The sequence below is a fragment of the Anser cygnoides genome, chromosome 8 (assembly GCF_040182565.1).
Source record: "Anser cygnoides isolate HZ-2024a breed goose chromosome 8, Taihu_goose_T2T_genome, whole genome shotgun sequence".
NCBI lineage: Eukaryota > Metazoa > Chordata > Aves > Anseriformes > Anatidae > Anser > Anser cygnoides.
The window spans coordinates 22,863,756-22,891,755 of NC_089880.1; the positions used below are offsets into that span (position 1 = coordinate 22,863,756).

The window sequence follows — 28,000 nt, forward strand, 5'->3', positions numbered from 1 at the left end:
CGCGGGGCCGGGACTACGGCTCCCGGCGGGCGGCGCGGCCGAGCTCGGCCCCCGGTCCGCCCGGTAGGGGCGTGCCGAGCCGAGCCGAGCCGAGCCGTGCCGAGCCGAGCGGGGCGGGAGGGAGGCGGAGGCGGGTCCCGGCGCCGTCCTGCGCCCGCCGCCGCCGCCCAGCGCCGCCGCAGCCATGGAGCGGAGGGCGGAGGCGCCGCCGCAGGGCCTCGACTTCACCGTGGAGAACGTGGAGAAGGTGAGCGGGCAGCGGGAGGGGGGCTCGGGCCGGGCTCGGGGTGGCTCGGCTCGGCTCGGCTCGGCTCGGCACGGCCCGCTCCGGTGCTGCGCGGCGCGGGGTTTCGCTGCCCGGCACGGCTCGGCTCGGCACGGCTCGGCACGGCTCGGCTCGGCGGCCTCCGTGCCGAACGGAGCCGCTCCGTGCGCCGGGGAGAAGCCTCCGGGGGGGAGGAAGATGATGAGGCAGAAATGGGAGCGGGAGGAAGGGGGCGCGCAGCCCGCGGGGCGCGGGGGGCGAGCGGCGCCGCACCGGCAGCGTCCCCAGCAGGCGGGGAGGGCCCTGCTCGGGGGAGCTTCCTCGCCCCGCAGCGCCTTCCTCACCCCCCCCAGCGCCTTGTTTTAGCCCCCAGAGCCTTCCTCAGCCCCCCAGTGCCTTCCTCACCCCGCGCCCGTTCCTCCCTCCCCGAGGCTCCTCCAGGATCCCCGAGGTGGCTGCGGGGAGAGAGGGGCAGCCTCCGGGGTGCTGAGGGCTGGGGTGCTGGCAGCCGCTGGGGAGAGCTGGGGTCTGGCAGGGGCGCGCTGCTGTGGATGAGTTCCTGCTAGCCTCCAAAGAACCCGAAATCCGTCGTGGAGAATGACCCGAAATCTGTCGTGGAGACCGAGCGGGGTACCCGAGGGGCAAACGCTTCCCCTGGGTGATGGTGGAGGTGCTGGGGCAGGTGAGGGGCGAGCAGCGAGGGAGCTCTGATTCCTGCAGCCGCCTGTCTTATCACGCATCCGACACCTCGATCCGCAGCCGGGTCCCCAGACAGCTAGCGGGAATCCCAGCGTCCTCGTTTTTCCTGGATAAGAATAGCCCCAGCTTCCTGCCAGAGCGGTGCCCACGGGCCCGCTGGCGGGCGCATCGCCGGCGTCCCGCACCCACCCCTACCTGGCCTGGGGAGGTGTCAGACCACGAGCCAGGTCTGTAACCAGGCACTGGTTCCCTTTGTGGCCGCAGGTGACAGAGCCCACCGGTGACACCGGGATGGAGCGCGGCCCTGAGGATTAACCCACGTCTGCAAAAATGCCCCATTAACGCTACCTTCTGCAGCTTAACCCTCGTACAGTCAGGGATGCTGGACATTTTTTCCCCAGATTTCCTTCTCCAGCAGGCACAAACCACCTCTTTGTCTGCACCAGCCACGAAGCCGGCACGAGGAGGGTGGGCAGTGCCCGGGGGGCAGCCTGGCGCGGGCTGTGCAGAAGCACGGCGCTCCCTCCCCGCGCTGCGCCGCATTCGGTCTCCCGACGCCGGGGAGGAGGCAGATCTGCCCTCTAGGATGCTTCGGCTCCCATCCCCCTGCCCGCCCGAGCTCTCGCAGTCGCAGGCTTTGCCATCGTTGGTTGACGTCCCCAGGAGATGCAGCTGCAGGCCGCGGGGGGGGCAGCGCGGGCTGGGGACAGGGAGGGAGAAACGTGGGGTGGGACCAGAAGGAGCCCAGAGGCTGAGCATCTCGGGGCCCCCCCCGTGTCGCTTTTCAGAGGGGGGCGGCAGGGTGTTTCTGACACAAATCCCGCAGAATTCGGCTCTGGCTGGGGGCTGGGCAGGTGGGAGGGCGGTGGGCAGAGCCGCCTTGTCAGAGTTGGTACTGACAAATAAATGATGTTCCGCCGGCCTGGGCTTTTCTGCCTGTCAGATTTTGTGCACGGCTCTATTAATAACGTTGAATGCTGATTAAAGTCGGGGTTCGGCTCCGCGCTGAGTCAGTCGGTGTGAGCGCTGGGGCTGGAGGCAGAACGAGGGCTGGTTAGCTCTTAGGGCAGAGGGTCAGGGCGTCTCCAGGTCCCCATGGTGGAAGCCGTCCTGTGGCCATCATACCCGGTCTCTGGCCAGGCAGTGCCCATCTGATGGTTTTAGAGGAGGCCAGGCGTTGCCCATCGCGCTCTCCTGATGGTTTTAGAGTAGACAATTCCCATTTTTGGAAGGCCCATCCATACCCCCTTGTTATTTTTTATGCGGATGTTGGTGGTTTTTGCTCCGTGTTTTCCTCCCGGAGCTCCCCCTCGACATGGAGGAGCAAGGCTGCGTGGCGGCAGAGCCGTTCTGCTCCGGTTGCTGTGTCAGGGCGCTCAGGGCTCTGGCCTGCGGCCGCTTCTTGTTTGCTGCCAAGCCTGACCTAGATGCTGCTCTGGCTTAAGCACAAGGAGAGCAGGCTGCGGCCGTGCCGCGCCGACCCGCTGGGCACCCGGGGGCTCCGGGCTGGCACCGCTTCCCCGTGCACCTGCCGCTGAGCTGGAGGAGCCTGAGACAAGGCAAGGCTGAGCGATCCAAGGCCTTCGGGCTTCGAGGGTGGTTTGCCTCCCCGGGCCTAAACGGTGCAATCTGGCTCTTGAACTGTGTGTGCTTTTCCGTGCCCAGGGCCGTCCCCGACTTGGCTGACAGCCTGGTGATGGGCGGCAGTACAACGGGGAGGTGAAACTCCTGCTGCGGTGCGAGCTCTGCTCTGTTCAGGGTGGGTGACAAATGCTTGGTCTCTGCTGGCTGTATATGTCTCACAGGAGCAGGGGGAGGCTGTGCTGAAGGACTTATGCCTTGCAGTTTGGTCTGCCTTGGGTCAACATTGGCAGCACCCTCCACTGCAGTGGGGTGGTAGAGGCAGGAGGAGAGGGATGAGACCCTCTTCGCCTGCTTTCAGTGCAGCTGAATCTGCCGTAGCAGAATCCCCCTTTTTGAAACAAGAGGGAACCCAGGGCCTTTCTGGGGGAATTTCCCTATTGCAAGCTCTAAGCTCTCCCTCTTTTTTTTTTTTTTTTTTTTTTTTTTAATCCTTCCAGGATTTTCCTCCTTTGGCCTACCTCTCATCCTCTGGGGTGCCGGTAATACCCACTGACATCTTCTCCCTAGCACATTGGAAGGCTCAGGGATGCCACGCTGCTAGATTGCCGTGCACCTCTCTGGAGGTGCGTGATGAATGCCCAGCACCTCCAGCAGGACAAGGAGGTGGCGTGTGTGGAGCTGGTGTCCAAGTCCGCGGTGACCAGGGGGTGGCTTTGGGGGCTGCTCGTGGGAGATGCTGAGGCTGGGTGAGGTGGCCGCTGCCAGGGCTGCCTTCACCCTAGGAGAAGGGGGAAGAGAAACCCAAGTGCACCTGGTTTGTTTGGAAAAATATTATTGACTGTCTTGTGATACCTGATAACAACAATTATGGACAGCTTGGGGTGAAGGAATGATTCTTCCTGTCCAGTGCACTGCTGGCAGCAGCTTGCCCAGCTGTTCCTCAGAGGCAGCCCGTCTATGCCTGACGGGGCGTCTGTGCCTTTGATGGTGAGTTAGGGGCCTCGGGGGGATGTTCTCGCAAAATTGAGGGAAGCGAGGAGTCCTCTCGTTTGCCGTTTAAGCAGAACCAGAACCACCCTTGGCTGAACACCTAGCTCCTTCCTGTGTCATGACGGCAGTCAGACGAGAGGCTGGCACGTTGCTGTGGTTGCCAGGCCTCCGCTGTGCTCTGCAACGCTGTCATGAGAGCCTCTGGTCAGCAGCGACCTCTTGTGCAGGGGGAGTTGGTGGGACAGGAGCCTGGGGGCCTCAGAAGGATTCTGAGCTGGTTCCCTGGGGTGAGAAGAAGGAGCAAGACGTGGTGGACAGGGGTGCTCCTGTCCTGGGCTCTTTGCTCCCAGCTCTCCTCTCAAGTCCCGCTCACCCATTGCTCGTGCAGGGCCCAGGCCCAGGGGACGGCAGGTGCCCTGGGGTCCTTTCCAAGCCTGGTGTCACACCGAGAGCATGCCTGTCCCTTGCAGCCTGCCTGTGCTGGGGACCACGCTGTCCTCTGAGAGGATTTGTCCACAGCCGAGCTGCTCGGGGGCTGCAGCACCGTCCCCACTGCCAGCAGGCCGCGTGGGCAGGCTGGGGGTGAAGAGCGGCCGAAGCGGCGGCGCGTTTATTCGGAGAGGGGAACGCAATTGGCTTTATTTCACATTCCTTATCCTCCGTGCTTCGGCAGGAGGCTGCTTTCTGCCCGGCTCCCCTGCCATTTCGGAGGGAGGCTGGCTGGTGTGCGGGGGGGGGGGAGGCGGGATGACGTTCCCTGCGCTCGGCAGAGGCCGGGTAATGGCAGTGCCGCTGCAGGCCTGGAGCGCTGGCGCGGCGAGCGTGCGCTCAGCTAGGAGGGAGGGCGAGAGGCTGCAGCAGGAGGCTGGAGGCCGTCCTGAAGGAGACGTGTCGCTGCTGCCCTCGGCCCTGGGTGCCAGGCACAGAGCAGAACCGGGGTGTGTTTGCACGGGCTGTTTTCCCTGCCCGGTCCCCTCTGTCGGCTGCAGAGAAGCCCCTGGAGGCGCAGCGGCCCTGCTGGGAAGCAGCAGGCAGGTTGCTCGGTGTGTGGGGCTGCTGTCACCGCTCAAATGGCACTGGCAGTGCCGTGCTGCTGGGCACCAGCCCCTGGCGAGCTGGCAGGCCCCGTGTTCATCAGGCACCCTGCAGTCAGGGCGACAAATTGCCGCGGCTGTGCTCTGCAGGGGCTGCAAGGGATGAGGGCTGCAGAGGTGCTGAGCTCAGAGCAGCTGCTGCAGCTCCTTCTCCCTGCTGGTGCCACAGCGTGAGCTGATATCCATGATCCCTGGGCTGTTCCCCCTCCTGCTTTCCAGAGGGACCAGAGTGGGAGCTCTGACCTTGTGGGCAAGCTTCTTCTGGTGCTCTCGAGTGGCTGACACCACGCCGGTAACTGAAGCCCAAAGGGCTCTGACCACAGCTTTTTTAGAGCAGGGAAGGCCCATAATAACAAGCTTGAATTATTTTCAACCAAGCAGAGATGATGTTGGAGAAAGCTCGTTCCCTGGCCAAAGGGCATAGCTGACAGCCCGGCTGTTTACCAGGTCTCATGTTACAGGTCTAATTGCAGAGGAGGCAGGTCTGGTGTCAGCCACGCTTTTAAATCAGAATGCACAAAGCCATCCTATTAGATGTCGCTGCCCAATTTCATGCCTTCTGCTTCTCCCTCCTGGCACTGGTGAGTTCCCCGCATCATCTCCAGCACTTCCTTCTGGGCCTGAGAGCGCTGGCTGGCAAGGCGATGTCTAGAGTGAAAGTCAAGCAGCAGCTGGTGCCAAAGCCTGCCTGCAGAATGAAGACTCTGCCTTTTCTTGCTAGGGACGAGTGTGCTGTGCGTTCAGGTACCCTCCTGCTGAGCACGCTGCCTTGCAGCCTTGTGTCCTGCACTCCTGGCAGAGGATGGTACATGGCTCGTGTAGGTGGTAGGCAAGGGAGACAACCCAGCATTCTCCTTAGGGTTTCATCTGGTGCTTTGAGATGAACTGGGATGGTCAGCATTTCAGCATTGACACCCATCCTTGAAGGTCCCCTAGGAGCTTTCTTGTGTTGTGCAGAGCACTACGGCAGGTACAGGTGGGGCATCTCTAGCTGGTGTCCAGCTGTCCTCAGGCCAGAGCCAGCACACCAGGTCTTGTCCCCAGCAGGATGCTCAGGGACAAGAAGAGGAAGTGAGAAAGCCAGCAGGGATGTTTTCCCAGAATATTGCCCCCTAACAGCTTACAGCAAGACTCCTGGGTGCATAGACCTTGTCACCTCACCACTCACCCTCCCAGGTCACTGTGGAGGTGCTGAGCAGCTCCAGCGCTCATCCCTGGGGCCTCTGCTGGAGATGCCCCCAAGCTCCTGCAGGTTGCACGTCCTTGCATAGGGTCACTCTAAACCTCAAGTGAGTTTTGTCTTGGTAAGAACACAGGAAGCAAGCTCTGACGAGAGCAAACAAAATGAAGACAGTAAGAGGAGGAGATGGTTCAGAGCCCCAGCCCTGCTGCAGGATGACTCAGTCTGCAGCAGGAGAGCAGGACGCTGGCTTACGTGCAGGTGAGGGCCAGGTTCCCAGCCCCGAGAGTAGCTCAGAGCAGCACGTCCACATCTCCTGTTCAGTAACAAGGTAAATTATGTCTTTGATGGGGCGGGTAGTGCCTCTGCCCCAACAATTGAGCACTGCTTCAGGCAAGAGTCCAAAATAACTGAGAGCAGAGCAAGGTTTCAGATGTCTGTTGATAACTCATGTTCATCTTGGCCACTTCTCTCTCAGGACAGATTTTTCCCTCCCCATGGTTAACCTTTTTGTGTCGGGGTGCATCTTTCAGTGGGACAGAGCTTGATCTTCTGCAGTCCATCGGCTTACTGTGTCTCCTGCCATGTATTTCATAACCTCCTTATTTCTCATAAAGAGGTTATCCTCGTTTCTCCCTGAATCTAAGTCTTAAAAAAAAAAAAGAGAGACATTTCACATGATGTCCCAGGCAATGCCTTCTCCTTAATGTTCCTGCCATTTTGTTGTGCTCTTTGCTCTTGTGCTGGGAAACAACATGAGGTACGAGTGCTTGCTTAGGAAGCGTGTTCTTGTGCCCTAGGCTGCCAGCCTTGCGTGCTTAAAAATAGGGCTTAAATCCCCTCCTGGGTACAAGAACCATACAAGAATTTCAGAGAGCTTTCAAGGGGAAGGAGGAGGAGGAGGATATTTGAGACCTGGAGCCAGGATGGGGCCACAAAAAGTCCTCTGCACCTGCTGGAACCATCCTCCAGCTTGATAGCAGGGCGCAGCGGCTGCGTGGTAGCCTGACAAATGCCATCACCACTCCTTGCTCCTGGGACACACAGTCAGTGGTTTGAAACGAATCGTGCTGCACACAGCTGAAGGGCTCGCTGCTGGAAGATGGAGTTTGGTTTCTTCCCACCTCATATGCTGGGGGCATCACCAGCCATGTCCCTGTGGTGGCTCTGCCCGACCTGCAGTAGGCTTGTCCCTTCGGTCCCAGGGGCTGTGCTGTGCTGGCGCTGGCAGGCAGAGACTTTTCTTCCTGGGTTTTGCAGGCCTGTGTAGAGGAATGCACTTCTGCCACAAGCCACGCGCTGCGCCTTTGTCCCTTTGTGCCCACCTTGCCCACTCTGTTAACGTTAAGCTTAAGCACTGTAGGATGTTCCTCTGCAAATAAAGCCCTGCAGCCGGTGTAGGGCCTTGCATGCTGATCCGTGAGCTCTGCAAAGCAGTAACTAGATCTCTCGCAGCCTGCGGGAGCAGGTAAGTGATGTTCTCCTCTTCTGTAAGGGGAAACTGAGCGAGCAGCCCGACTGTCCCGGGAGGCAGCGGTGGGGGCAGAGTTCGAGGCCAGCTCCACGGCTCAGCTGTGGCTGGGCGGGCTTGGGAGCACTTCAAAGGGACTCGGTGCAGAGATTAAGAGCTTAGCGACTGTGGTTTTCCAGAGCTGCCTAAAACCTGACAGACGGAAACATCTGCAGTGGCACTAACGTGCTGGCGGAGGCAGGGAGGACCCACCTCGCTGCAGGTGAGGCCGTGCCACCGGGCCTGGCGCAGGCGCCCTTGTGGCAGCCGCTGGCAGGTCTGGTCCGGGCGAAGGAGAGGGCAGGAGGTGACTCAGGAAGAGAAATTTCCAGAGCGGGAAGGAGGGGAGGACAGGTTTGTGGGTCCCTGATGCTGCTGCCGGATCTTTCACCTCACCGGGAGCCTGGTGAGGGAGGGTGGCAGCACCCGGCCTTGTGATGATGGCTGGGTCTGCGCCCAGGGACAGGACAGGGCCACGTTCGGCTGTCCTGAGGCATTCCCCTGTCTCTTCCAGGCTCTCCACCAGCTGTACTACGACCCCAACATCGAGAACAAGAACTTGGCTCAGAAATGGCTGATGCAGGCTCAGGTGTCCCCGCAGGCGTGGCACTTCAGCTGGCTGCTTCTCAACATGGACAAGGTGCCCGAGATCCAGTACTTCGGCGCCAGCGCCCTCCACATCAAAATCTCCCGCTACTGGAACGACATCCCGGCCGACCAGTACGAGAGCCTCAAGTCTCAGCTCTTCACCCAGATCACCCGCTTCGCCGGCGGCTCCAAGATCGTGCTCACCAGGCTGTGCGTGGCGCTGGCCTCGCTGGCGCTCAGCATGATGCCGGAGGCCTGGCCCTGCGCCGTGGCGGACATGGTGCGCATGTTCCAGGCGGAGGACTCCAACGTGGACGGGCGGGCGCGGTGCCTGGCGCTGCTGGAGCTGCTGACGGTGCTGCCCGAGGAGTTCCAGACCAGCCGCCTGCCCCAGTACCGCAAGGGCCAGGTGCGCAGCGTCCTGGCGCAGGAGTGCGGCTCCGTCTTCCCCTTGTTGGAGCAGCTGCTGCAGCAGCAGGACTCCCCGGGCTTCATCAAGCAGAAGGTGTTGAAGTGTTTCTCCAGCTGGGTCCAGCTGGAGATCCCCCTGATGGACTGCGAGAACCTGATCCAAGCAGCGTTCACCTCCCTGCAGGACCCGGAGCTCTTCGACACGGCGGTGGAGGCGGTTGTCAACGCCATTTCCCAGCCAGATGCCCAGAGGTAAGGGCAGCCTCTCCTGTGCCCTCCAGGCTGTTGCTCCCAGGCATCTTTAGGGGAATGGGGTGGGCAGGAGAAACCTCGGGCTTTTTCCTAGCTACTGTTGGGCCTGGAGATGGCGGTGGCAGGGTTTGGAAGTGGGAGAGAAGATGCGAGCAGCTGGGTTCTCCTGGTCTCACCTGGTTGGTGCTGGAAGGCTTTGCACCGCAGTTGTCTGGTGGGCAGCTTTGTGTTGTGTACGTTACCACTGCTACACACCCTGCTGGAGGGCTTTCCCGGGGTGTGGGGTGGGCTGGCGGGGACGTGCTGTTCACTGTCTGCCTGGTACACCCCGGGGACCAGGACGTGTAAATTGAGCTCTGCTGTTGGTGCTCCTGCACTGTGCTGGCCCCTGCTTCTGTTCCCTGCCGTTTGGCCTACTCCTCGTGCTGGGTGTCACGTTTGAGCAGCAGCACTCAGGACAGCCAGCTGCCCTCACGGCAGTGAGGACGCAGCCACAGCCCCTCTCCATCCTCCTCCTCTCCAGCAGCTTTTCCCCCTGGCTCCTTGTGCCAGACCCTACAGTCTGACCGGGGAGCAGCTGCCCAGGATCTGGCCAGAGGTGTTCCTCTGCCTTATGCCTCAGGTCCAGCCAAGGAGTGTATCTGATACAGAGATAATAAACCCAGACCTGGCTGCCTTCTCCCTCCTCCTGACTCCAGCAGCGTGGCCCAGCTGAGGACTCGTCCTTTGTTTGTGGCTGTGGCTGCCCGGAGCCAAGAGCCAAGGCTGGGGAAGGTCCCGCAGGGCCGCGCCGCGGGGCTCCGAGCTCCTCGTCTTGGCAGCGTTGTCTGAGCTGCTGTCAGCTCCTGGGACCGATGCCTGCAGAAGGGAAAGTGCATCTCCTCCGGATCCCTGGGCCACATCTCCTCCTGGCTGCTTAGCAACCTCCCGCATCCCCGCCAGGAGGAGGGTTTAGCTGAAGCTGGGCTGAGCCGTGCAGCACGCAGGCTCCGACCCTCTGCGGCGGTGCTGCTGCTGTGCTGTCAGCACCGGTCCCTGCCTCAGCTGCCGTCAGCCCTGGGGCTGCCCTCTGCAACGGCAGAGGTGCTGTGGCTGCAGACCAGGAGTTCTTGGGCCAGCGCAGCCACCTTGTAGCAGGATTAGTGCAGGAAATGAGGTGTGGGAGAAGGTGACTTGCAGGTCTTGAATGCCTGACATTTTGCCTTCCTCCCTTCTGTTTCCCTCGACACTCACATGTCCTTCAGATGTGATTCCCCGTCTGTGTGCAGGAGCCTGGTCCTGCAGCACTCTTCCCCAGTTGTTTGAGCTTTCTGGGGGGCTTGCAAAGCAAGTTATGGTGAGAAGAGCAAGAGGACCACAGGGGGTTGCTCTCTGCTCCTGTGCAAGGACCACACTGCAGCTCCCGCATCACTGGGTCCCGCTGCTCTGGATGCTTCCTCGCAGCCTCTCGCCATCCTCCTCCCGGCTCTGTCACCCGTGGCAGAGCTCCCCCCTCTCTGTACGCCTCCTGGAGCATGGGGACAGCAGGGCCATTGTCACCGAGCTGCCCTGCCAGGCGGCGTGTGTCACGGCTGGCCGCATTGGCAGGGGCACCAGCTGCTGGTGGGGGCCGGCTGGAGCAGGGTTTTGGTCCACGCTGAGGTCCTGGAAGTCTTCTCGAGCGGGAGCCACTGCTGCGGTGACACTCCACAAAGGGGCAGGGACCCTCAGTTTCTCCTAGCCGTGTCCCCACCAGCCTTCCCGGTGCCAGCAGTCCCGCCCTCCGCCTTTGTTGCTCAGCCACAGCAGATCCAGCTCCTCCCGAAGCCCCCGGGGAGGCTCCTGACCTTTCTTTCTCTTTTCTTGCCGGTCTCGGAGGTTCCTGCTGCTTTTCAGCTGCTCTCTCCCTCCCCAGTCTTCACCAGGGCCTGCCTGCGTGCTCCCTGCTGCCCAGGGCATCCTCGGTGCTGCCCTGCTGGCCTGGTCCTCTGCAGAGCAGCCCGAGCTGTGCGGAGCATCGCTCTGTGATGGGGTTTGGCCCTGGGCTCCCCCGATGTGCTCTGCTTCCCATGGCTGTTTCCTCCTCGCCCCCTCCCAGCTGGCCTCGTTGAAATTCCTGCAGAGGGAATCCTGCAGGGGTATTTTTAATTTCAGCGAAAGGCTCGGTGGCGAGCTGCATAAAAATACTCCGTGAGAGGACTCTCCCTTCCTATTGCCTGGTGGGATCAGGGCAGGAGGGATGCTCCTGCAGGTGCGCTGCCTACCCGTGCTACGGTGGCCATGACCCCTGGCTGCCGTACCCGTGGGTAAGTCAGTCCCTTGTGTTGGTGGCTTGTGTGCCCGTTTTCCCCTGCAAGAGAAGGATATGTTTTGCTTTCCTGCTTCTGGGGTGCTGTTCCAAGACTGGATGCTGCTCTTTTTGGGGCTGCACCAGGAGCTGGCAGCTGCAGCGCCTCACCACAGACTCGCCGTCGGGAGCAGTGGAGCGCCTGAGTCACAGAAGGGCAGGCACCAAGATTTTGTTGCATCTCTTGGGCAGAGGAGGCTTGGGCTGGATTTTCTGTCTCGTTTGAAGATTATCCCCTGGCTAAGCAGGTCAAAGAGCCATGCTGCATGTGCCGGAGCGGAGCTGCGTGCTCCTGCATTGGGCTGCACTCCTGCAGCAGCGGTGTTGGAGAGCAGGGAGGGGGCTCCGGTGGGGGGGGGTTATGGTGGGCACCAGGCACTGAGGAGCCTCTGAAAGAAGCAGGGTGCTGCTTGGCACCTGGTGCTGAACCTCTGAAGAGGAATTTCACTAGAAGAGTTTTCTAGGAGTGTCATTAGAAGCAGATTTTTAATAGGCTGGGGTTTGTTGATGGGTTTTGTTGTTTTTGTCCGGACGTGGCGCAGGTTTTGGATCAGGAAGGATCAGCTTGTCCCACGTGAGCTGCCCGTGTCTGGTCTCAGGGGTTGTCCTCCACGCCGTGCTGTGGCCTCTCTTTGCTGAGAGCGTAGGGAGGGTTGTGGGAAGAGCAGGAGGAGGTGCTGGTGCTGCGGGGGGACCTGTGGGTGCTGGGGTTTGAGAAACAACTGGCCTTTTGGAGGGAAAATGTGTTCAGCTGCTGAATACAAAGGCAGCAAATCTCGCTCAGGAAAGCTACCGCAAGTGGCTGGAGGGAAATACCCGAGGAGATGCCACCATCTGCATCTTCTGGCCCGCACCTCGGAGGGGCTGCCACCAGCGTGCCTTTCTCCCCGTGCCGGCGGCCGGCGGCTCCGTTCGCCGCTAGCGAGCGGCCAGAGCAGGGCCAGCAGGGCAGCGTGCTGCGGCCGGGGGACGTGTGGCTCTCTCAGCGCCAGCATCTGCCCGTTCCCCAGGGGAGAGCCGGCACGGCGAGCGCCTCCTGCTCCCCGCGGCCCCGGCCCCTGCGCGGCAGGGCAGGCGGGGAGGCTGCGGAAGAGCTGCGGCTGCTGATAACACGCCTGGCTGGGCAGGTAAGTGACAGGCGGCTGCTGAGCCTCCAGCACAGCCGCTCTCCAGGGGCCCAGGGCTGCGTTTCACCTTCCCTGCCTCCTTGCTCGTTGCCTTGGTTACAATCACTTACCGGCGAGGGGAGGCTGACGCCTGTGTGTGCGAGGCTGATGGGGAGGAGGGAGCGCAAGGGGAGCCCCGCGGGGCTGCAGCCAGCCCCGGAGGCTGGGGGACGTGAAACGGGGCCGGCGTCCTCGCGGCCGTGCAACAGGAGGGGCCCGTGCCGGCGTGGGGCAGGTTCCCACTGACAGCGCTGGCTGTAAGCACGGGGAGGACAAACCCAAAGGGCTGCCCTCAGGTTTGCTGGCTGTGGGAGTGACGAACTGCTGCCGGTGCCGGGCAGGTTGGGGTGGTCGCAGGCAGCGGTCTTCCTCTCTGGTGTGATGGAGGGCGTGCGCGGGGCTAGCACAGTGACAAGAGCTGGTCCAGCCCCTCTCTTTGCTTGCAGAGGCTCCACTGCAGGAGCTTCAGCCCACCTTCCATTTAGCCTTCTTCCAGCCTTGCCGCTGGCTGGAAGGAGAGGTCCTGTAGCAATAAAGGCTCATGGAGGCATCCTGCTCCACAATGCTGCTTTTTGGCAGGGAAAGCTGGGTGGGAGGCCTGGGAAGTGGTAGGACGCTGCTGGAAGCCTGTGCTGGTGCAGACAATGCCCGGTGCTGATCCAGGCTGTGCCTGCAGGTACGTGAACACCCTCCTGAAGCTCATCCCCCCGGTGCTGGGGCTGCAGGAGCAGCTGCGCCAGGCGGTCCAGAGCGGGGACATGGAGACGTCGCATGGGATCTGCCGCATCGCCGTGGCCCTGGGGGAGAACCACTCCCGGTGAGTGCTGTCACCTCGCTGGGGGCCTCACCTCAGAGGAGCCAGACCCGCGGCGCTGGTGCGAGCCTGACCGTGGCGTGCTCTGCTCCCCAGGGCCCTGCTGGACCAGGTGGAGCACTGGCAGAGCTTCCTGGCCCTGGTCAACATGATCATGTTCTGCACGGGCATCCCTGGGCACTATCCTGTCAACGAAACCACCAGTTCCTTGACGCTCACCTTCTGGTACACGCTGCAGGTCAGTGGCTGTCGTGGGGCAGCCAGCCCGGGGCTCCTGTGCTCACGGCAGGGCCTGAGACCGTGATAGCACTGGGTGGGGGCAAGCTTTTGGCTTAACTTACCCCTTTTTGAGGAGTGGCTTGGGGCAGCATTCAGTTTCTGGGCAAAATGAGACAATATGGCCACGCTGGGTGTCGCAGCAGCCCAGTGGGTCTCACATGAACCTGCAGGTTGGAGCAGGAGGAAGCTCAAAAATACTGGCCTGGGGCTCAATTTTTCCACCCCCAGTATCTCTTGAAATCTGAACCAGCTTGAAGTGCCTTGTTAATGTAATTAAAATGTCAGGCTGAATTTTTTCCCACCAGCAAACCCATCAGTTTAGCTCCTTGCTGTGCACAGAGGAACATATACTGTGTCTGACCACGGGCCAGGCCCTGACACGGGGCTCGTGATTGAGGTCCCTCAGGGGAAGGCGAGAGCTGGAGGCTGTGGGCTGCTGCCCATTGCGTGGGCTTGGAGCCCTGCGTGCTTTTAGACCCCAGACCATGCTGTCCTCTCCACACCTCGCACCTGCAGAAGGGCTGGGCATCGGGCAGACCCTATGGGAGCTGGAAAGGCATCTCCGCGCTGGGCCAGCCCTGCAGGATGCACCTTGGCCCCATCCAGCATGCACAGTGGCTCCGTCTTCTTTCCCTGCCGCTCCTGACTTCTCCCCCTCCTGCCACCAGGATGACATCCTCTCCTTTGAGCCGGACAAGCAGGCGGTGTACCAGCAGGTCTACAGGCCCGTCTACTTCCAGCTGGTGGATGTGCTGCTGCACAAAGCCCAGTTCCCCTCCGACGAGGAGTACGGCTTCTGGTCTTCGGATGAGAAGGAGCAGTTTCGGATATACAGGTGCGGCTGCAGCCGAGGCCCTTCTTTGCCTGGGTAGCAGGAGCAAGGCACAGACGTGGCTTTGGGTGCAGATGGGACCTGTTTGGTGGGCAGGAGAGGATGCTGGCAGCATCCTGCCTCTCAGAGCTGGGGGGAGACCCAAGGAAGGACACAGAGGAGATTCCTCCTGCCAAGAGCTGTTCTGGCTGTGGTGGTGGTTTGGAGACAAGCTGGTGCTTGGACACTGGGACCGGGTTGTGGCGGTGTGGTTGTCACCCTGCCAGGGAGCAGGAGGGGAAGCAGCACGTCTGTGCGGTGCTCTGCAGGGGATGGGGCAGCATTTGGAGACCCTCCTGTGTCTCTGCAGGGTGGACATCTCTGACACGCTGATGTACGTGTACGAGATGCTGGGTGCTGAGCTCCTGAGCAGCCTCTATGACAAACTGGGACGTCTCCTGACCAACACAGAGCAGCCGTCCACGTGGCAGGTGAGCAACGGGACCTGGGTGTCAGCCTCATTGGGGAGCATCAGAGGGGGCTGTTCTTGCCATGGGACGTTGAGAGCAAAGGGGTGTGATGGATGCAAAGAGCGTGATCACCTTGACATGTGGGCTCTCAGAGATCTGTTGGAATAACTTTTCTCCCACCTCCCTGTCCTTAGCACTGACCAGAGCCCAGCTAGGGTTTGACCTTGGTCCTTTGCTGTTCTGACTTGTCCCGGCGCTGTGCTGCTGTGGCACAGCACAAATGCTGGAGGCCTTCCCTGTCCTTTCCGTATCGCCACCCTGCTGCTCTGCCAGATGCTGAGTGCCCTTGGCTGACTCTGGGGGAGAAGCTCTGTGAGGCTGGCTTGGGGGACCCAGGTTTGCTGCCAGCACCTCCAGAGCGCTGCAGGCAGAGCAGCGGGGCGATGCAGAGCCTGGAGCAGCACGAGTGCAGGGGAAGCACAGGGTTCTCTGTCCTGCAGCTAGTTGGCATCTATCAGCTCATCTCGGCATCCCCACTGAGCAGCCATTGCTCTCAGACTCTGGTCACTAAAATGCTGCCTTGTTATTTCCCTTGGGGACATCTGGGGTGAACATATCCTGCCCCCTGGAGCCTGCTGTGCCTGGGGACTGTGACTGTGCAGCTGTCTCCCCTCTCTCAGCATCCACGATCTCTGCTGCTGGGTCTGAGTGATTGTTGGGGCAGGGGCTGGGGATGGCAGCGGGCACGTGGCTCTGACTGTCCCTCTCCCTTGCCCGCAGCACACGGAGGCCTTACTGTACGGGTTCCAGTCCATTGCCGAGACCATTGATGTGAATTACTCCGATGTGGTGCCAGGGCTGATTGGCCTCATCCCCCGGATCAGCATCAGCAACGTGCAGCTGGCTGACACGGTCATGTTCACGATCGGTAAGGCCCTTGCTCGCGTGCAGGCTGGGGTGGGAGACCCATCTGAGTCACTGTGCGCAGCTCCCTGCCTCCCCTGTGCCCACCCAGAGCTGCCCTCTGGGCTTCGAGCCACTTGCTGTGGGCTCTCCTCTGCCTGCCATCGTCCTGCTGCTGCTGCCTGCTTCTGAGTTAGCCCAGGCTCTTCTTGGCCACAGAGCCATCCTTCTTGGGGATGATGGATAATAACAGTGGGAAGCAAAGCTGAGCAGCCCAGGGTGTAGGGACCGAGGGTCTGGCTGTTGTGGTGTGGTCTGACCCTGTCTGTGTGCGCAGGAGCCCTCTCCGAGTGGCTGGCCGACCACCCCGTCATGATTAACAACGTGCTGCCGCTGGTGCTGCAGGCCTTGGGCAACCCTGAGCTCTCCATCTCCAGCGTCTCCACCCTGAAGAAGATCTGCCGGGAGTGCAAGTACGACCTGCCGCCCTATGCCGCCAACATCGTGGCTGTGTCACAGGTGAGAGCTGGGAGCGGATGAGCAAGGCTGGGGTGTGCAGAGGATGTGAAGCAGCAGCTCAGGGCATCTTGCTTGCTCTGGGGGAGTTGTTGCCTGTCCTGTTCCTAGGGCAGTAACAACCCAGTGTCCTCTTGTACATGCAGAAATGGCAGGCAGTGGCACCTTGGCCTTCCCATCAGGGACTTATGAGGTTGCACTTGGGCATCCATCCTTTCCCTAGGGAAAACTCAATTTGTCTTTGCTTGTCTTGACTTCCTGCTTCAGTCCTGCCCCCATGGAAGCGAGGAGGCTTTCTGCAGCACTCACTCTCTTCTTTCTCTTTCCCTTTCTGTTTTGTAGGAGGTGTTGATGAAGCAGATTCACAAGGTAAGAGGCGCTTGCTCACACCTCTGGCTGTTCTGCTCGCCCCCATGCCCCTTAGTTGTGCTCACCGTGAGCACGTGAGGGCTCCCGCTATGGGTTAGGCTGTCCTGGAGGAGAGCTCAGCACTGCAGCCAGCTTGGCGTGGCCAGGAATACCTGTCATCTGCCACCCTCTGCATGGCTAATCCTAGGGCTCCCGCTGCAGCAGGGGTTGTTCTGGGGGGTATTTCCTCAAAGAGGGGGAAGCTCCCAGGGAGATATAACTCCAGCAGTTCCCAGCAAGGATGCGGGGACACCTCAGTGCAGCTGCAGGCACATTTTGGGGAGGAAAAGGAGGAAAGAGAAAGCATGGGGACAGAGTCCAAGCTGCCCCTGTGAACAGGAGGGTGGGATGCTTGATTCCACAGAAGCTGGGACAGCTCTGTGCAAAGAGCCAAGTGCCAAGGCAGGGTGGGTGGTGCTGGCAGGGACACCTCTGGGCAGTGCCCGTGCCTGGCAGTGACCCGCCTGCTTGTGTTTTCTCTCCGACCCAGACAAGCCAGTGCATGTGGCTGATGCAGGCTCTCGGCTTCCTGCTGTCCGCGCTGCAAGTGGAGGAGATCCTGAAGAACCTGCACTCCCTCATCACCCCCTACATCCAGCAGCTGGAAAAGCTGGCTGACGAAACGGTGAGTGCCTTCGTGCTGCTGCCTGCCTCCGGAGGGGCTTCTCCTGTCGGCCGTGTCCCCGGGGTGGGGTGTTGAAGCAGCTCTCCTGAACGTGAGTTGTCTTTCCCCTCACCCCACGGCAGGCGGAGCAGTGATGAGCACAGACCCGCCAACCAGCTGGGTTGTAGGCTTTTTGCCCTTTGCAGCTACTCGTCATTGAGACCGGAGCTCCTTGGCTCTTGCGAGCTGTGTGTTGTCTGGATCAGCATCTGCTACCCCAGGGTAGAACCCACGCTTTGGTCGTGTGTCATCCTCCCTCATGTGATGTTCCACGTGCCGCCCTGGTGGGAGCTGTCTCAGTTTGCTCTCAGTTGGAGCAAGCCATGGTGCTCTCGTGCATCCTCCAGGATTCCTCTACCAGTAAGGGTGGGTGGAAGGCCTCGTGGCTCAGCCAAGAGGTAGAGAGGGAAGACTAGGGCACAGTGTGAGGAACCCCTCTCTGGCATTTTACCTCTCCAGTCCCAGCTCCTCCGGATCCCAGAGGCCTCACCAGGACTGAGCAGCGCAGTCTGGGTCACGCTCTACCTTTATTTTTCCCTGGCAGCCTAACCCCTCCAATAAGCTGGCCATCATCCACATCCTGGGGCTGCTCTCCAACCTGTTCACCACCCTAGACATCAGCCACCACGATGATGACCACGAAAGCACTGAAGTCAAGAAGCTGCCAGTGCAGCAAGGACCCAACCCAGTGAGTACAGCAGTAGCTCGATGCTGTTGGCCACAGCCTAGCCAAGCATCCTGTTATACGTGGCTGGTGCGAGAAGGAGAGACTGTAAGGGGAGTGAGTGGAGAATGCAGTGTGTGCCATGAAGGTGGCAGTTGGTACACTCTGGCTAAAGCAGCTCCTTCAACTCTTCCAACCTCTCCTCAGTGGGCAGAGGTTGGTCTCAGGATCCCTCGTGGCCGTCTGGAGGACAGTCCAGGTACTACCTGCCAGCCACAAGCTGTGCCAGGCTGCTTCAGCACAGAAGAAAGCCCCCCAGCTCCAGGGAGGGGACAACGCAGGGGTGCCTTTAAGGGTTGAATCCAGGCCATGCTTAGCACCAAACCTCCTGTCCCCAGTGCTTTGGGGCCAACTCTCTTCATCCTTCTCATTCCTCACAGGTGGTAGTTGTTCTGCAGCAAGTCTTCCAGCTCATACAGAAGGTCCTCAGCAAGTGGCTGAATGATGCCCAGGTGGTGGAGGTAACCAGGATCCTTGTGTTACTGCCTGCTGCTTTGTCTCCGTCCTTGCTGGCCTGCACAGGGGACAGCAACAGATGGATGCTGGGTGATGCTGCCAGCCTGTTGTAGGCAGTTGCATCCCCTTGTAACAGGGGTTTCTTTCTGGGTTGCCCAGCCCAGCACTGCTGTACCAGCAGCAGTGCCTGGCCATTCTTGTCCATCTTTTGCCCCAGTCAGTTCTGCTCCTTTCGTTACAGGAGCTGTGCCATCAGCAGGGAGATGAGAGCTGGGGCTACCAAATGCTTGTGTCCCCTGAGGGGAGAGCTCTGCTCTGACCTACACCTGTGTCACCTCTCATGGCATTTCTCCAGTTCACTCAGTCCAGCAAAGCCTGGGTGCAGCCTCCCACCAGCAACTCCTCCCTGGCACTCAGGGAGCCTCCCTGCCACAGGGGAAGGCCATTTCCTGGTGTCTGGGAAGAGCAGCGAAGCATCCCAGCAACCTGCTTTAGGTGTCCCTGCCTGATCAGGGGCGTTGGGCCAGACGACCTCCAGAGGTCCCTTCCAATCCCAACCCTCCCACGATCCTGTGCTGCAGAGGTCTCCCACCACCACCGCTCACGTTGTCTCTCTCCCCCCCGCAGTCTGTCTGTGCCATCTTTGAGAAGTCGGTGAAGACCCTCCTGGATGACTTCGCCCCCATGGTGCCCCAGCTGTGCGAGATGCTGGGGCAGATGTACAGCACCATCCCCCAGGCCTCTGCCATCGACCTGACGCGGCAGGTAGGGACCCGCGTGGGCACAGCTGGGGCTGCCGCTCCTGGGGAGGCTGGGAGGGTGCAGGACAGCTTCAGTCCTTCTCCGTTGTCTCTTGCAGCTGGTTCACATCTTTGCTCATGAGCCTGCCCACTTCCCTCCCATCAAGGCCCTCTTCTTGCTCGTTACCTCCGTCACGCTGACCCTCTTCCAGCAAGGTACGTGCGATGAGCTCCTCGTCGCGCTGGGGCTGTTGTCAGGCTGTTGCATGCATGGAGTCTGGAGGCGTCTTTCCAGGAATGGCTGTTTTCACTCCTAGCTAAGCTAACGGGGCCATCTCTGTGTCTCGGATTCATCCCAACCCCTGGACGGTGGGTACCTTCCCTGCGGGACAGCAGAAGCAGGAAACCCCAGTGCAGGGCTCGGAGCTCAGGTGGCAGCCCCGGTCCCGTGTCAGGGCTGGGCGCCTCGTGCCAGGCTAGAGCAGGAGCCCCAGGCCTACTTGGCTGCATATTCACCAGGAGGTCCTGGGGGGTTGTGTGCAGACCAGCGGCATTTGTGGTGGCTGCGAGCCAAGCCCTTGCACAAGCAGGGAGACGTGTGTGAACATCTGTCAAAGCACCTCCTCAGTCCCTGCTGTGTCTAGCATCCTCGCTTAGGGCAGGGCCCCGTGTTTGGCTTGCTGCCTGCATTACCTCCTCGCTACAAAAGGCAGGTGGGGTTAGGACAGGCCCCTGCACACCACAGCTCCCTTCAGCCTCGTGGTGACTTGCCCCATGACAGGGACAAGTGCCCCTTGGAGCTGCTGGCCCAGGTCCTTCAACAGCCCAGTTCTTACGTGAGCTTCTCACGTTATCAGAGGGTAACGTGATGCCTTCCCCAGCCCGAGGCTCAGAGCTAGAGAGGTGGGGGATGCGGGGAGCCCGTGCTTCCTCGGGACACCACGGTCCGAGCACGTCCTGCCGTGCTCCGGTGTCGCTTGGGTCGGTGACGAGCGAGCCGGGCTCACCCTGAGGTCAGGTCCCCGCTTCCGCCAGTGGCGCGTGGATGTGCGTGCACTCGGGTCCTCCTGCTCAGGGCCAGGCAGGCACGTCGGCACGAGGAGAGGGAGGGGAGGGCAGCAGGGGACAGAGCCCCCGCGTGCCAGCGCTCGGAGGCAAACCTCGCTCCAGCAAGCGGCCGCCCAGCTCGCTGCGTGCCCAGGGCTGCGCTCCCACCCCGGGGTCCTCTCCGGGCAGCAGGAGAGGGGGGGACGTGCGACCCTGCGGGGGCCGAGATGTGTCCGTGCAGGGATTCAGATGGCAAGGTAGGGTGAGTGGTGCTGGCACGGACACCTCTGGGCACCGGCTGGTCTCTTTGGGGGGTGCTGGACTCAGGGACTCGGGGAGCATCTGGGAGCGGGGCGGGAGGGCGACTGTGCCAGGGGCTCCCGAGCAGCTGATGCTGGTGACGAGCATGTGCACGCCTGAGCCCGGCTGGGCCTGTCGAGCGTTTGCTGAGGTGTTGTCGTTCACTTGCAGTTATCTTCCAGGACCAAACGGTGCTCTGAAGACACCCGCTCAGTCCCCACAATGCAAAAGCTCTAATTCTCCTTGTGGAGATGGTGCCCAGCTAGCCCCTGCTCCTCCTCCTCTCCCTCCCCAAGGACACGAAGATCTCCTCCTTGGCTCTGCAGCACCCAGGCGCTAGCTGGAGACCCTGGGGCTTCAGACCCTTTCCTTTGCAGTTTCTTTCTGTTCTTGGGTTCTCCAAGTTTCATGATTTTTTGTATGTTTTGTTTCTTTAACTTGCTTCAAGCTGCTCATGTTGCCCATCCCCTTCCCCACACACCCCTCCTCCCTTACACTCCTGTTTTCACTTGTAAATTCTTTCTGTATCACATAACTATATGATGTTGAGTTGCTGTTTGTATGATTTTTCTCTTAAGTTACATCTTTATTATATTTTAGGGCCCAGGGATCATCCTGATATTGTTGATTCATTTATGCAACTCCTGGCACAGGTGTGTTTTAGTTTCTTATTCATTCACTTTCTGTTCTCTCTCTTTCTCTTTTTAATTCAATTTAAACCTATTTTTAGCTTTCTGTTGACAACGTTTTTTTCCTTTTAGTTGAATATCGAGTTTCTCCATCTGTTTCCGTGGAAGTTGAAAACAAAACATTCTCCTTTAGTTCTGGGTTCGCACCATCCCCAGGGCAGCCCCAAGCTGCCACCCCCTCACCCGGCCTGGGGGCACAGCTCCGGGGGCTTCGGGCTGCTGCCACAGCCACGCTCGGGTGACAGAAAATTAGAGCATTAAGGGGTCGTGGTCCTACTCATCTGCCTGCCCCGCGATGGGTCCTGCAGAGCCGGGACAGGCTGAGCTGGCCGGCTGGCACCGCGGTGGCAGGCAGCCTTGCCTAAGCCTGGCGCTGGGCTGCGCGGCCACCAGCTCTGAACCATCTCGTCTGCTGGGGCGAGCAACCTGCTTGTGGTGGTACCAGGACCCCGGGTGCCACCGGGCTCTCCGCCTGGCCAGCCTGCCGCGCTGCACTGCCACCGAGCCCCCGCAGCATTTGGGGACGGTGGCTGGGACGTGGCGGCTGCAGCTCCCGTGGCACTGGCTCGATGGCACGCGGCTTGTGTCGGGAGGAGCCGCCTGCCTGTCCCCCCTTGGAACGAGGGTGACAGCAAGGGTCTGCCGTCAGAGTGTCTATGCACAGTGCAGCTCTGTGCCGGGGCTCTTCGTGGTGCCACCACGCGGCGTGACGTCCTGCTTGCTTGGCCAGGGACTTCTGTCACCGCTGGCAGCGGGTAGGCAGGGCCCGCGCTGTGCTGTGTGTGTATATACAGCTGTCGGGAGCAACAGCGGCCCGGCGTGCTCCACAGCCTGCCGTGGCTGCCGGGGGAGAAGCCCTGATGTCCTGGGTGCAAGTAAATGGCTGGGGGCTGGCAGAGAGTCGGTCTGCTGGTGCCTCGCTGGGGGTCTGCTTTTGGGCACTGTGCTGGGTCCGGCTTGTCGTGAGCATTGAGCTGTTGGGCAGCCCCCTCTGACGGCTGCTCGGCCCACGTGCAGGTCTTGTGGGACGGAGCCAGCACGGAGCAGGTGAGGAAGCTGCTCATCCTGTCCCAGGCTGTGTCCATACATTGCGCTTTGAAGTCCAGATCCCGCTGAGACGAGTCCCATCTTACAAACCGTGTGACAGCATTTTCTTCCCCACTTTTTCTGTTGAGAGAGGTAAAATAACTGAGGTTTCTGGAAAGCGTTTGCGGATTTTGGTGATCCCAGTCGCGAAAGCTGTGACCTTCTAACAAGGTTTTTGCACGTGGTTTGAGGATCAGTAAGTGGGACGTGAGGTCCACAAAGGTGTCCTTCCCTGCCGCGCAGACAGGCGAGACCTCAGCTAGAGCACTGCGCCCGGGCTGGGGCACGGCGTTTCTGTAGATACAGACCAGAGAGCACAGGGAAAGGCATCCAGCAAGATCGTCACCTTGTAAACGTGAGGAGGAGGAAAGCCTGAGGAGTTGAATGAGTCTTGAGGTGTGTGAAAGGTAATGCCAAAGACGTAGGTAATTTTTATTCACTTGGAATGGAACAAACAGCAATGGGAGGAAATCATGGAAAAGGAGTCAGGTTAGGCAGTAGGAGATGTTCCTAACAGCATGGGGAAGCACTGCAAGGTCACCTGGGGAGGTGCTCTCACTGGGAGAGCTTCAAGTAATTCTCAGCCAGCCTTTTGCTCCTGCAGGGCAGGTAGAGGTGGTCCTGCCACAGGGGGAAGGCACTAGGCAGCCCTGAGGGGCTCTCCGGAGGCTGTTGGCTGTTTCTGTGGAAAGTACTGAGTTACTCTCTAGCTTGGGGTCCTCCTCGATGTCTGGAGATAATGAACATCATGCTGATGGCCACCCGACCCCATGTTTCTTTGAGATTTTCATGCCAGCAACCCCACGGAGCCCAAAGGGCCCCATCCCCTTCCTCTCTGCTCACATGTGGGATTGTTTCGAGGTTTCTTCCTCTCCCTGGGCCTGCCCCTCTCCCAGGGCTGACTGTCTTGCAGGGTGCTGTGAAACTCATCAGGAAATGGCCTGGCATCCCCCCTGGCTCTTAGGACTTCAGGCACTACCTGACAGCAGAGGTGTGCCCAGCCTTGCCAGCATGGCCTGTCCTCTTCCAGGGGAATCCACTCTGCTTTCATAAGGCTCTTTCTGGAGTCTGTCCTCCCTAGCTCTTGAATCATGCTGTGTTTGTTTTTTTTTTCCTGTGAGTTTACAACATGGATACTGGAGCTCCAGCCAGTTCTTTCCTTCTCGCCAGCCTTGTGAAGAGAGGTGACAGGCCCGTCTGGCTCCTGCTTGCTCCTGCCTCCTGGTGCCTGCACGTCAGCCCTCGGTCACAAGCGTTCAGGGAGCTGTCTCTCTGTGTGACGTGGGATTTCAGCTGGCTGTGAGGCTGCCCAGTTAGTGCAGCTGATCGCTTTGCCAGCGTGTTAATTCTCAATCCACTCGTGATGATGGCTAGCTGATCACAAGACCGTGCTGGCTTCAAACAAGTGTTTTCTTAATGCTGTTGTTGCAAATCAAAGCTAAATATGAATTAATCAGTCTACTGTAAGCCTGCACTGTGCAGTGCTGGCACCTCTTGCAGTTAGATCTGCCCCAGCCTCTGGTGGCACTGCCCAGGCCAGGTGCTGGACAAGGTGAGGAGTGTCTGGTCCGGTGCTTGGGACTCTTGCCTGCTCTCTGGCCAGCAGGCACCACTTGTAGGTGTGCTCCTGGTTGCAGCGTGGTTGTTCTGAGTTAGGATTTAGGGGAGTGCAGAGCACAGCCTGAGCTCTGTGCAGTTTCCAAACCAAGATGTCTCGTGCTGGCTCTTGGCTCAGTTTCTGCATCCAGCAGGAGCTGCTGGCTGAGGGCCATGCCCCAGGCCATGGGGCCAGCACTTTCCAGTTTGCCTCCCCAGTGAGCCTTCCAGCTCCAGCCTCATGGGCTTCTCCACACCAGCACGGACCTCCAGAGCACCCTGGCTGTGTCCCCAGGGGCAGATGGAGCACGTGGGCCTTGATGGGCAGAAGATGTGGGACCTTCTGTGCCTGACCACGCACAGCCACCTCTGTCCTCCTCCTCTCTCCCTTCTTGAGCTGGGTCAGACTGCACGGTTGTCACCTCCTCTGGCGGTGCCGAGGCTGGGTGACCATGTGAGCTATCCCCCTCCGGCACTGGAGGGGAGCACAGCCCTTCCCTAGGGACAGCAGAGCCCTCGAGCTCTCCACCACGTCTGCAGCCCTGTGTCGGACACAGGCAGGGGCTCGCCGCTGTGCCGCCCCTGCTGTCCCTTGGCTGCTGGAGGAGTGGGGCTTGGTGGCCTCTCATGTCCCCTCCGTGCCTGCCGACCTCAGAAGAGCCGGCTGCAGAAGAGCCTGTCCTGAAGACCTGCCTGGAGGCTCTCCCAGCTGCCACGGAGGAGAGCCCCCTGCCCTTTCTGTGCCAGCTTGCGGGACAACACTCAGGAGAGCCAGCGCCTACCTCCACAGTGCCTGCTGCAGCAGAGGATGGGGGGACACTGCCAGGTGAAAACTGAGGACCTGTCCCCATCCCAGAACACGGGAGCAGAGCAGCTCTGGCAGGAGACACGGAAGACAGACAGACAGGCAAGGAGAGGCCCCAGGGCTGGAGCAGGGCTCCCTGGTGCTGGGAAGAAGCAGCCGGACCCACCTGGTGCAGCTTCCTAACGGAGCAGCTCCCCAGGGCCCCATCTCGCAGGGGTAAAAAGCTTCTCTGCACATTAGCTGTGTATGCACGTGCCTGGATTGGGCTTGCGTGCTGCTCACCATTGGCGGAAGGAGCCCTCCCAAAATCGGAGCGTGCTTTCACACCCGTAGCATTGGCTGAGCGAGAAGTGGGCGCTGCAGGGGCCTGCAGGAGAGCCCGGGTGCCCCTGCCTACCGCAGGCTGGTGTGGCTGGGGGAAGCTTCGTGCAGGTAGGTGGTTTTTGTAACCTGAGCGTCTTGGCAGACTTGTGCCAGCTGAATGGTTTTACAGGGCAGAGGAACCGACGGCTGGGTGGTGTCACCAGAGCCAGGTGCCCTTGGCAGGGTGCAGCTGGGGGGAACAGGGGGTCTTCCATGGCCAAAATGACGATGTGTCTTGCACGTCTTTGTCCAGCATGGGGCTGAGCAGACCGTGGCAGCCGCGAGGAGCGGATGTTTCCGAACCATTGCCCATCTGCTGGCTGTCCTTGCTGTGAGCGTGTCAGGAGGAAGGAGCACAGTCTGTATATACACACACGGGCATAGTGCAGCCCTGGCTCTCGCCAGTGAAGGCCACCGCTTGCATCTAGCAGGGAAGCGGGTCTCTGGCTGTGCCACCTCTGCCAGGTGTTGCAGTGCCTTCAGTGCCAAATCTGTGTCCTCTTGCAGCGTGTGTTACTAAGCATCAGAAATGAGATGGGGTAACACCGAAACCTGCCAGGCTCTCTGCTCTCCAGCACGTGTTCCCTGCACCGGGCTGATGGCCGGGGGCTTTCCCTGGAAGGGAAACAAGAAGGGGAGGGAGAGAAATCAGTTTTGCTCCAGGCGGGGACGGTGGCTGCGGGCAGGTGGCCCGAGTGCTGCTGGCTGAAGACTGTCCCTGCTGTCACCCCGGGGAGCGGGCTCAGGGCAGCACGTGGCTCAGCCCAGCGTGGAGAGGAGCCAGGCTCCTGCCGTGGTGTCCTGCTCTCAGACCTCTGGGGACAGGCTGTGGTGACAGCAGGGCAAGGTGCGTGGCTTCTGTCCCCAGTGCCAGCCCACAGCAGTGGGCACGGTGGCATGGGGGGCACAGATGTGGCCGCCTTGTGTAGCAGGGCAGAAACCCTCCCGTGGAGCAGCAAGTGGAGGCTGAAACGTTTCTGTCCTGTGCCAGCACGGGGGGGGGACAAAGCCACAGCAATGGTCCCATCGTGCCACGGCTCAGAGTGTCCCCAGTGGTGGTGGAGCAGCAAAGCCTGAGCCCCACAGTGGCTGGTGGGGTCACCGAGCGGCAGAATAAAACCACGGCTTTTTTTGATCTCGTACTGGCTGCCAGGAATTGCCAAGCAATTTTGGCATCTCGTTGCCTCCTCTGCCTTGCAGCCAGAGCAGAGTGAGTTGTTGGTCCAGGCTGGGGGCAACCAAAACATGGGTCACTGCGTGAACCAGTGGCCGTGACCCCAGGAACACCAGCATCTTCAAGAGGAGGGGACCAAGCCAGAGCTATCCTCTGCTGGGCCCGGCGTGGCTGCCAGTGTCCCAGGAGCGCTGCCTCTGCCTGTCCCATCCTGCTGGGACAGGAAACCTCTGTCCTCTGTGTCTGAAGCGTTTGTGCGTACGCCTCCTTGGCATCTATCCTCAGGTCTTGGGGTCAGAGCTCCCTGGGTGTTGCGAACGGCCTGGATATTTGGTTGACATTTTCTTGGGGGGGAAAGCGATGGTTTCCTTCTGTACTGTGTGAATCTGCTGTTTGCCATGCGTGTGCCCAGGTAAGTGTGCGTCCAGGCAGAGGCTGCCTGGGGCGCCGGGTTCCTAGGAGTCTTCCTGGCCGCCTCTGCAGGGTTGTGTTTATTCGGCCTGTCTGTGTGCCTTGCAGGCTCTGAAAAGGAAGCCAGACCTCTTCCTGTGCAGCAACCTGGACGTCAAGGCGGTGTTTCAGTGTGGTGAGTATCACGGGCAGGGCCAGGAGCCTTGTACACGCAGGCACCTGCTCCCCAGCCCTCTGCTGGGAGCCCGGGCTGCTCCTGCGGATCTGGGAGCAAACCAGCCAGGGACTGGTTTGGGATGGTGCCTGAAGGTTCTGGCCGCTCACCTCAGTGATTTCCACCTGCAGGTGTCCTTTCCCTCAAGTTCCCTGAGGCCCCAACGGTGAAAGCATCCTGTGGCTTCTTTGTGAGTATCACGGCTTCCTCAGCTGCATCCCTAGGGCCCCCAGGGGCTGTGCTGCAGCCCACCGAGAGCCAGGAGGGCAGGAGTGGGGCCGCGGGACAGGCAGGGGAGCTCAGGGACCTGCCTTGGTGCTGAGCGGGCCGGCCGCTGTGTTGCAGACAGAGCTGCTGCCCCGCTGCGGAGAGATCGCCCCGGTGGGACAGGTGGTGCACGAGAACGGCAAAGTGCTGCTGCAGGCAGTGCTGGAGGTGAGTGGCACGCGCGTGAGGGGGCGGGCGGGGGTGACACCGGGGCTGCGAGAGGCAGCGGGCGCGGAGCCGAGCTCAGCACCTCGGCGCGTGGCTCAGCAGGGTCTGTCTGCTCTGTCGCAGGGCGTTGGCGGCCAGGCCTCCCGCAGCCTCATGGATCACTTTGCAGAAATCCTCTTTGCCTTGAACAAGCACTGCTTCAGCTACCTGAGCATCTGGATCAAGGAGGCCATGCAGCAGGACGGCTTCCCCTCAGCCCGCGTCAGCCCCGAGCAGAAAGAGACCTTCAGCCAGCAGATCCTCAGGTTTGTGTGTTTCCCCACTGCGGTGGCCGTGTCCCACGAGCGCCGGGGATGATCGCAGCCCGTCCCTGCTGCCTGCCTCACCTCTGTCCCTCCCTCCGTGTTAGCAGAGAGCGTGTGAACAAGCGGCGAGTGAAGGAGATGGTGAAGGAGTTCACCCTGCTGTGCCGAGGGCTGCATGGCACGGAGTACACAGCAGACTACTGAGCGCCCGCCCAGGACCGCGGACAATTTAACCCAGACCAGCTCTTCCCCGCCAGGAAGCCCCCATCCTCCCCGCCCTGCTGCAGTACGGCTCGTAGAATAACCCTCCACCTAGAATTAACCCACTCGGGACGCTCCTCAGCTAGACTTGGTGGCCGCATCTCCGTGTCAGCATCTTTTGTTCCCCCAGCATGCTCCCCCCTTGCAGGGGACGGGAGTGCCGGCTGCAGGAGGCGGCGGGGGGGGGGGGGGGGGCAGGGCAGGACACCCCCGGCACGGACTGCCCCGTGGCCGGGCTGCCCACCCTGCCCCAGCACGGCCCCACGCAGGGGAGGCTGCCCCTGCGCCCGCGGCAGGGACTGGCTGTGCGGGGGGGCTCGCCCCCTGCTCGTTTGTATGTGTGTGGTTGGGAGGGGGGAGGCCCTGCACCTAATTATATTAAGGATATTTCTACGGCGTGGCTGTCGTCACTGCGGTGCTTGCACTTTGCCTGTTTGCCCTGGGGGAGAGCCCAGCTGAGGGCT

General features: G+C 60.7%; 1 protein-coding gene across 3 annotated transcripts; it reads left to right on the forward strand.

Annotated features, from left to right (window-relative positions):
• Positions 1 to 79: 79 nt before the first annotated feature.
• IPO13 (importin 13) lies at positions 80 to 27,929 on the forward strand. 3 transcript variants are annotated; one of them, XM_048059200.2, is made up of 20 exons: positions 80 to 247; positions 7,837 to 8,573; positions 12,742 to 12,882; positions 12,976 to 13,117; positions 13,827 to 13,993; positions 14,340 to 14,460; positions 15,220 to 15,367; positions 15,680 to 15,861; positions 16,201 to 16,227; positions 16,757 to 16,891; positions 17,475 to 17,618; positions 18,035 to 18,115; positions 18,738 to 18,875; positions 18,970 to 19,066; positions 20,798 to 20,850; positions 26,430 to 26,496; positions 26,667 to 26,725; positions 26,881 to 26,970; positions 27,094 to 27,275; positions 27,380 to 27,929. In XM_048059200.2, exons 1-20 carry the CDS (start codon positions 185 to 187, stop codon positions 27,477 to 27,479), a joined length of 2,874 nt encoding a protein of 957 aa, XP_047915157.1. In that variant the 5' UTR covers positions 80 to 184; the 3' UTR covers positions 27,480 to 27,929. The 3 variants fall into 3 exon arrangements, with proteins under 3 accessions (XP_047915157.1, XP_047915158.1, XP_047915159.1); XM_048059201.2 differs by having other exon boundaries at positions 27,383 to 27,929; XM_048059202.2 differs by lacking the exons at positions 20,798 to 20,850; positions 26,430 to 26,496; positions 26,667 to 26,725; ... (1 more) ...; positions 27,094 to 27,275; positions 27,380 to 27,929 and adding an exon at positions 20,369 to 20,770.
• The last annotated feature ends 71 nt before the right edge of the window (positions 27,930 to 28,000 follow it).

Excerpts from the sequence above, each read along its gene's own strand:
- IPO13 (XM_048059200.2), top strand. The coding sequence starts at position 185 with ATGGAGCGGAGGGCGGAGGCGCCGCCGCAGGGCCTCGACTTCACCGTG. Across the intron at positions 13,118-13,826 it reads CCTTCTGGTACACGCTGCAG|GATGACATCCTCTCCTTTGA; the intron begins GTCAGTGGCTGT and ends TCCTGCCACCAG. Across the intron at positions 26,726-26,880 it reads AAGCATCCTGTGGCTTCTTT|ACAGAGCTGCTGCCCCGCTG; the intron begins GTGAGTATCACG and ends GCTGTGTTGCAG.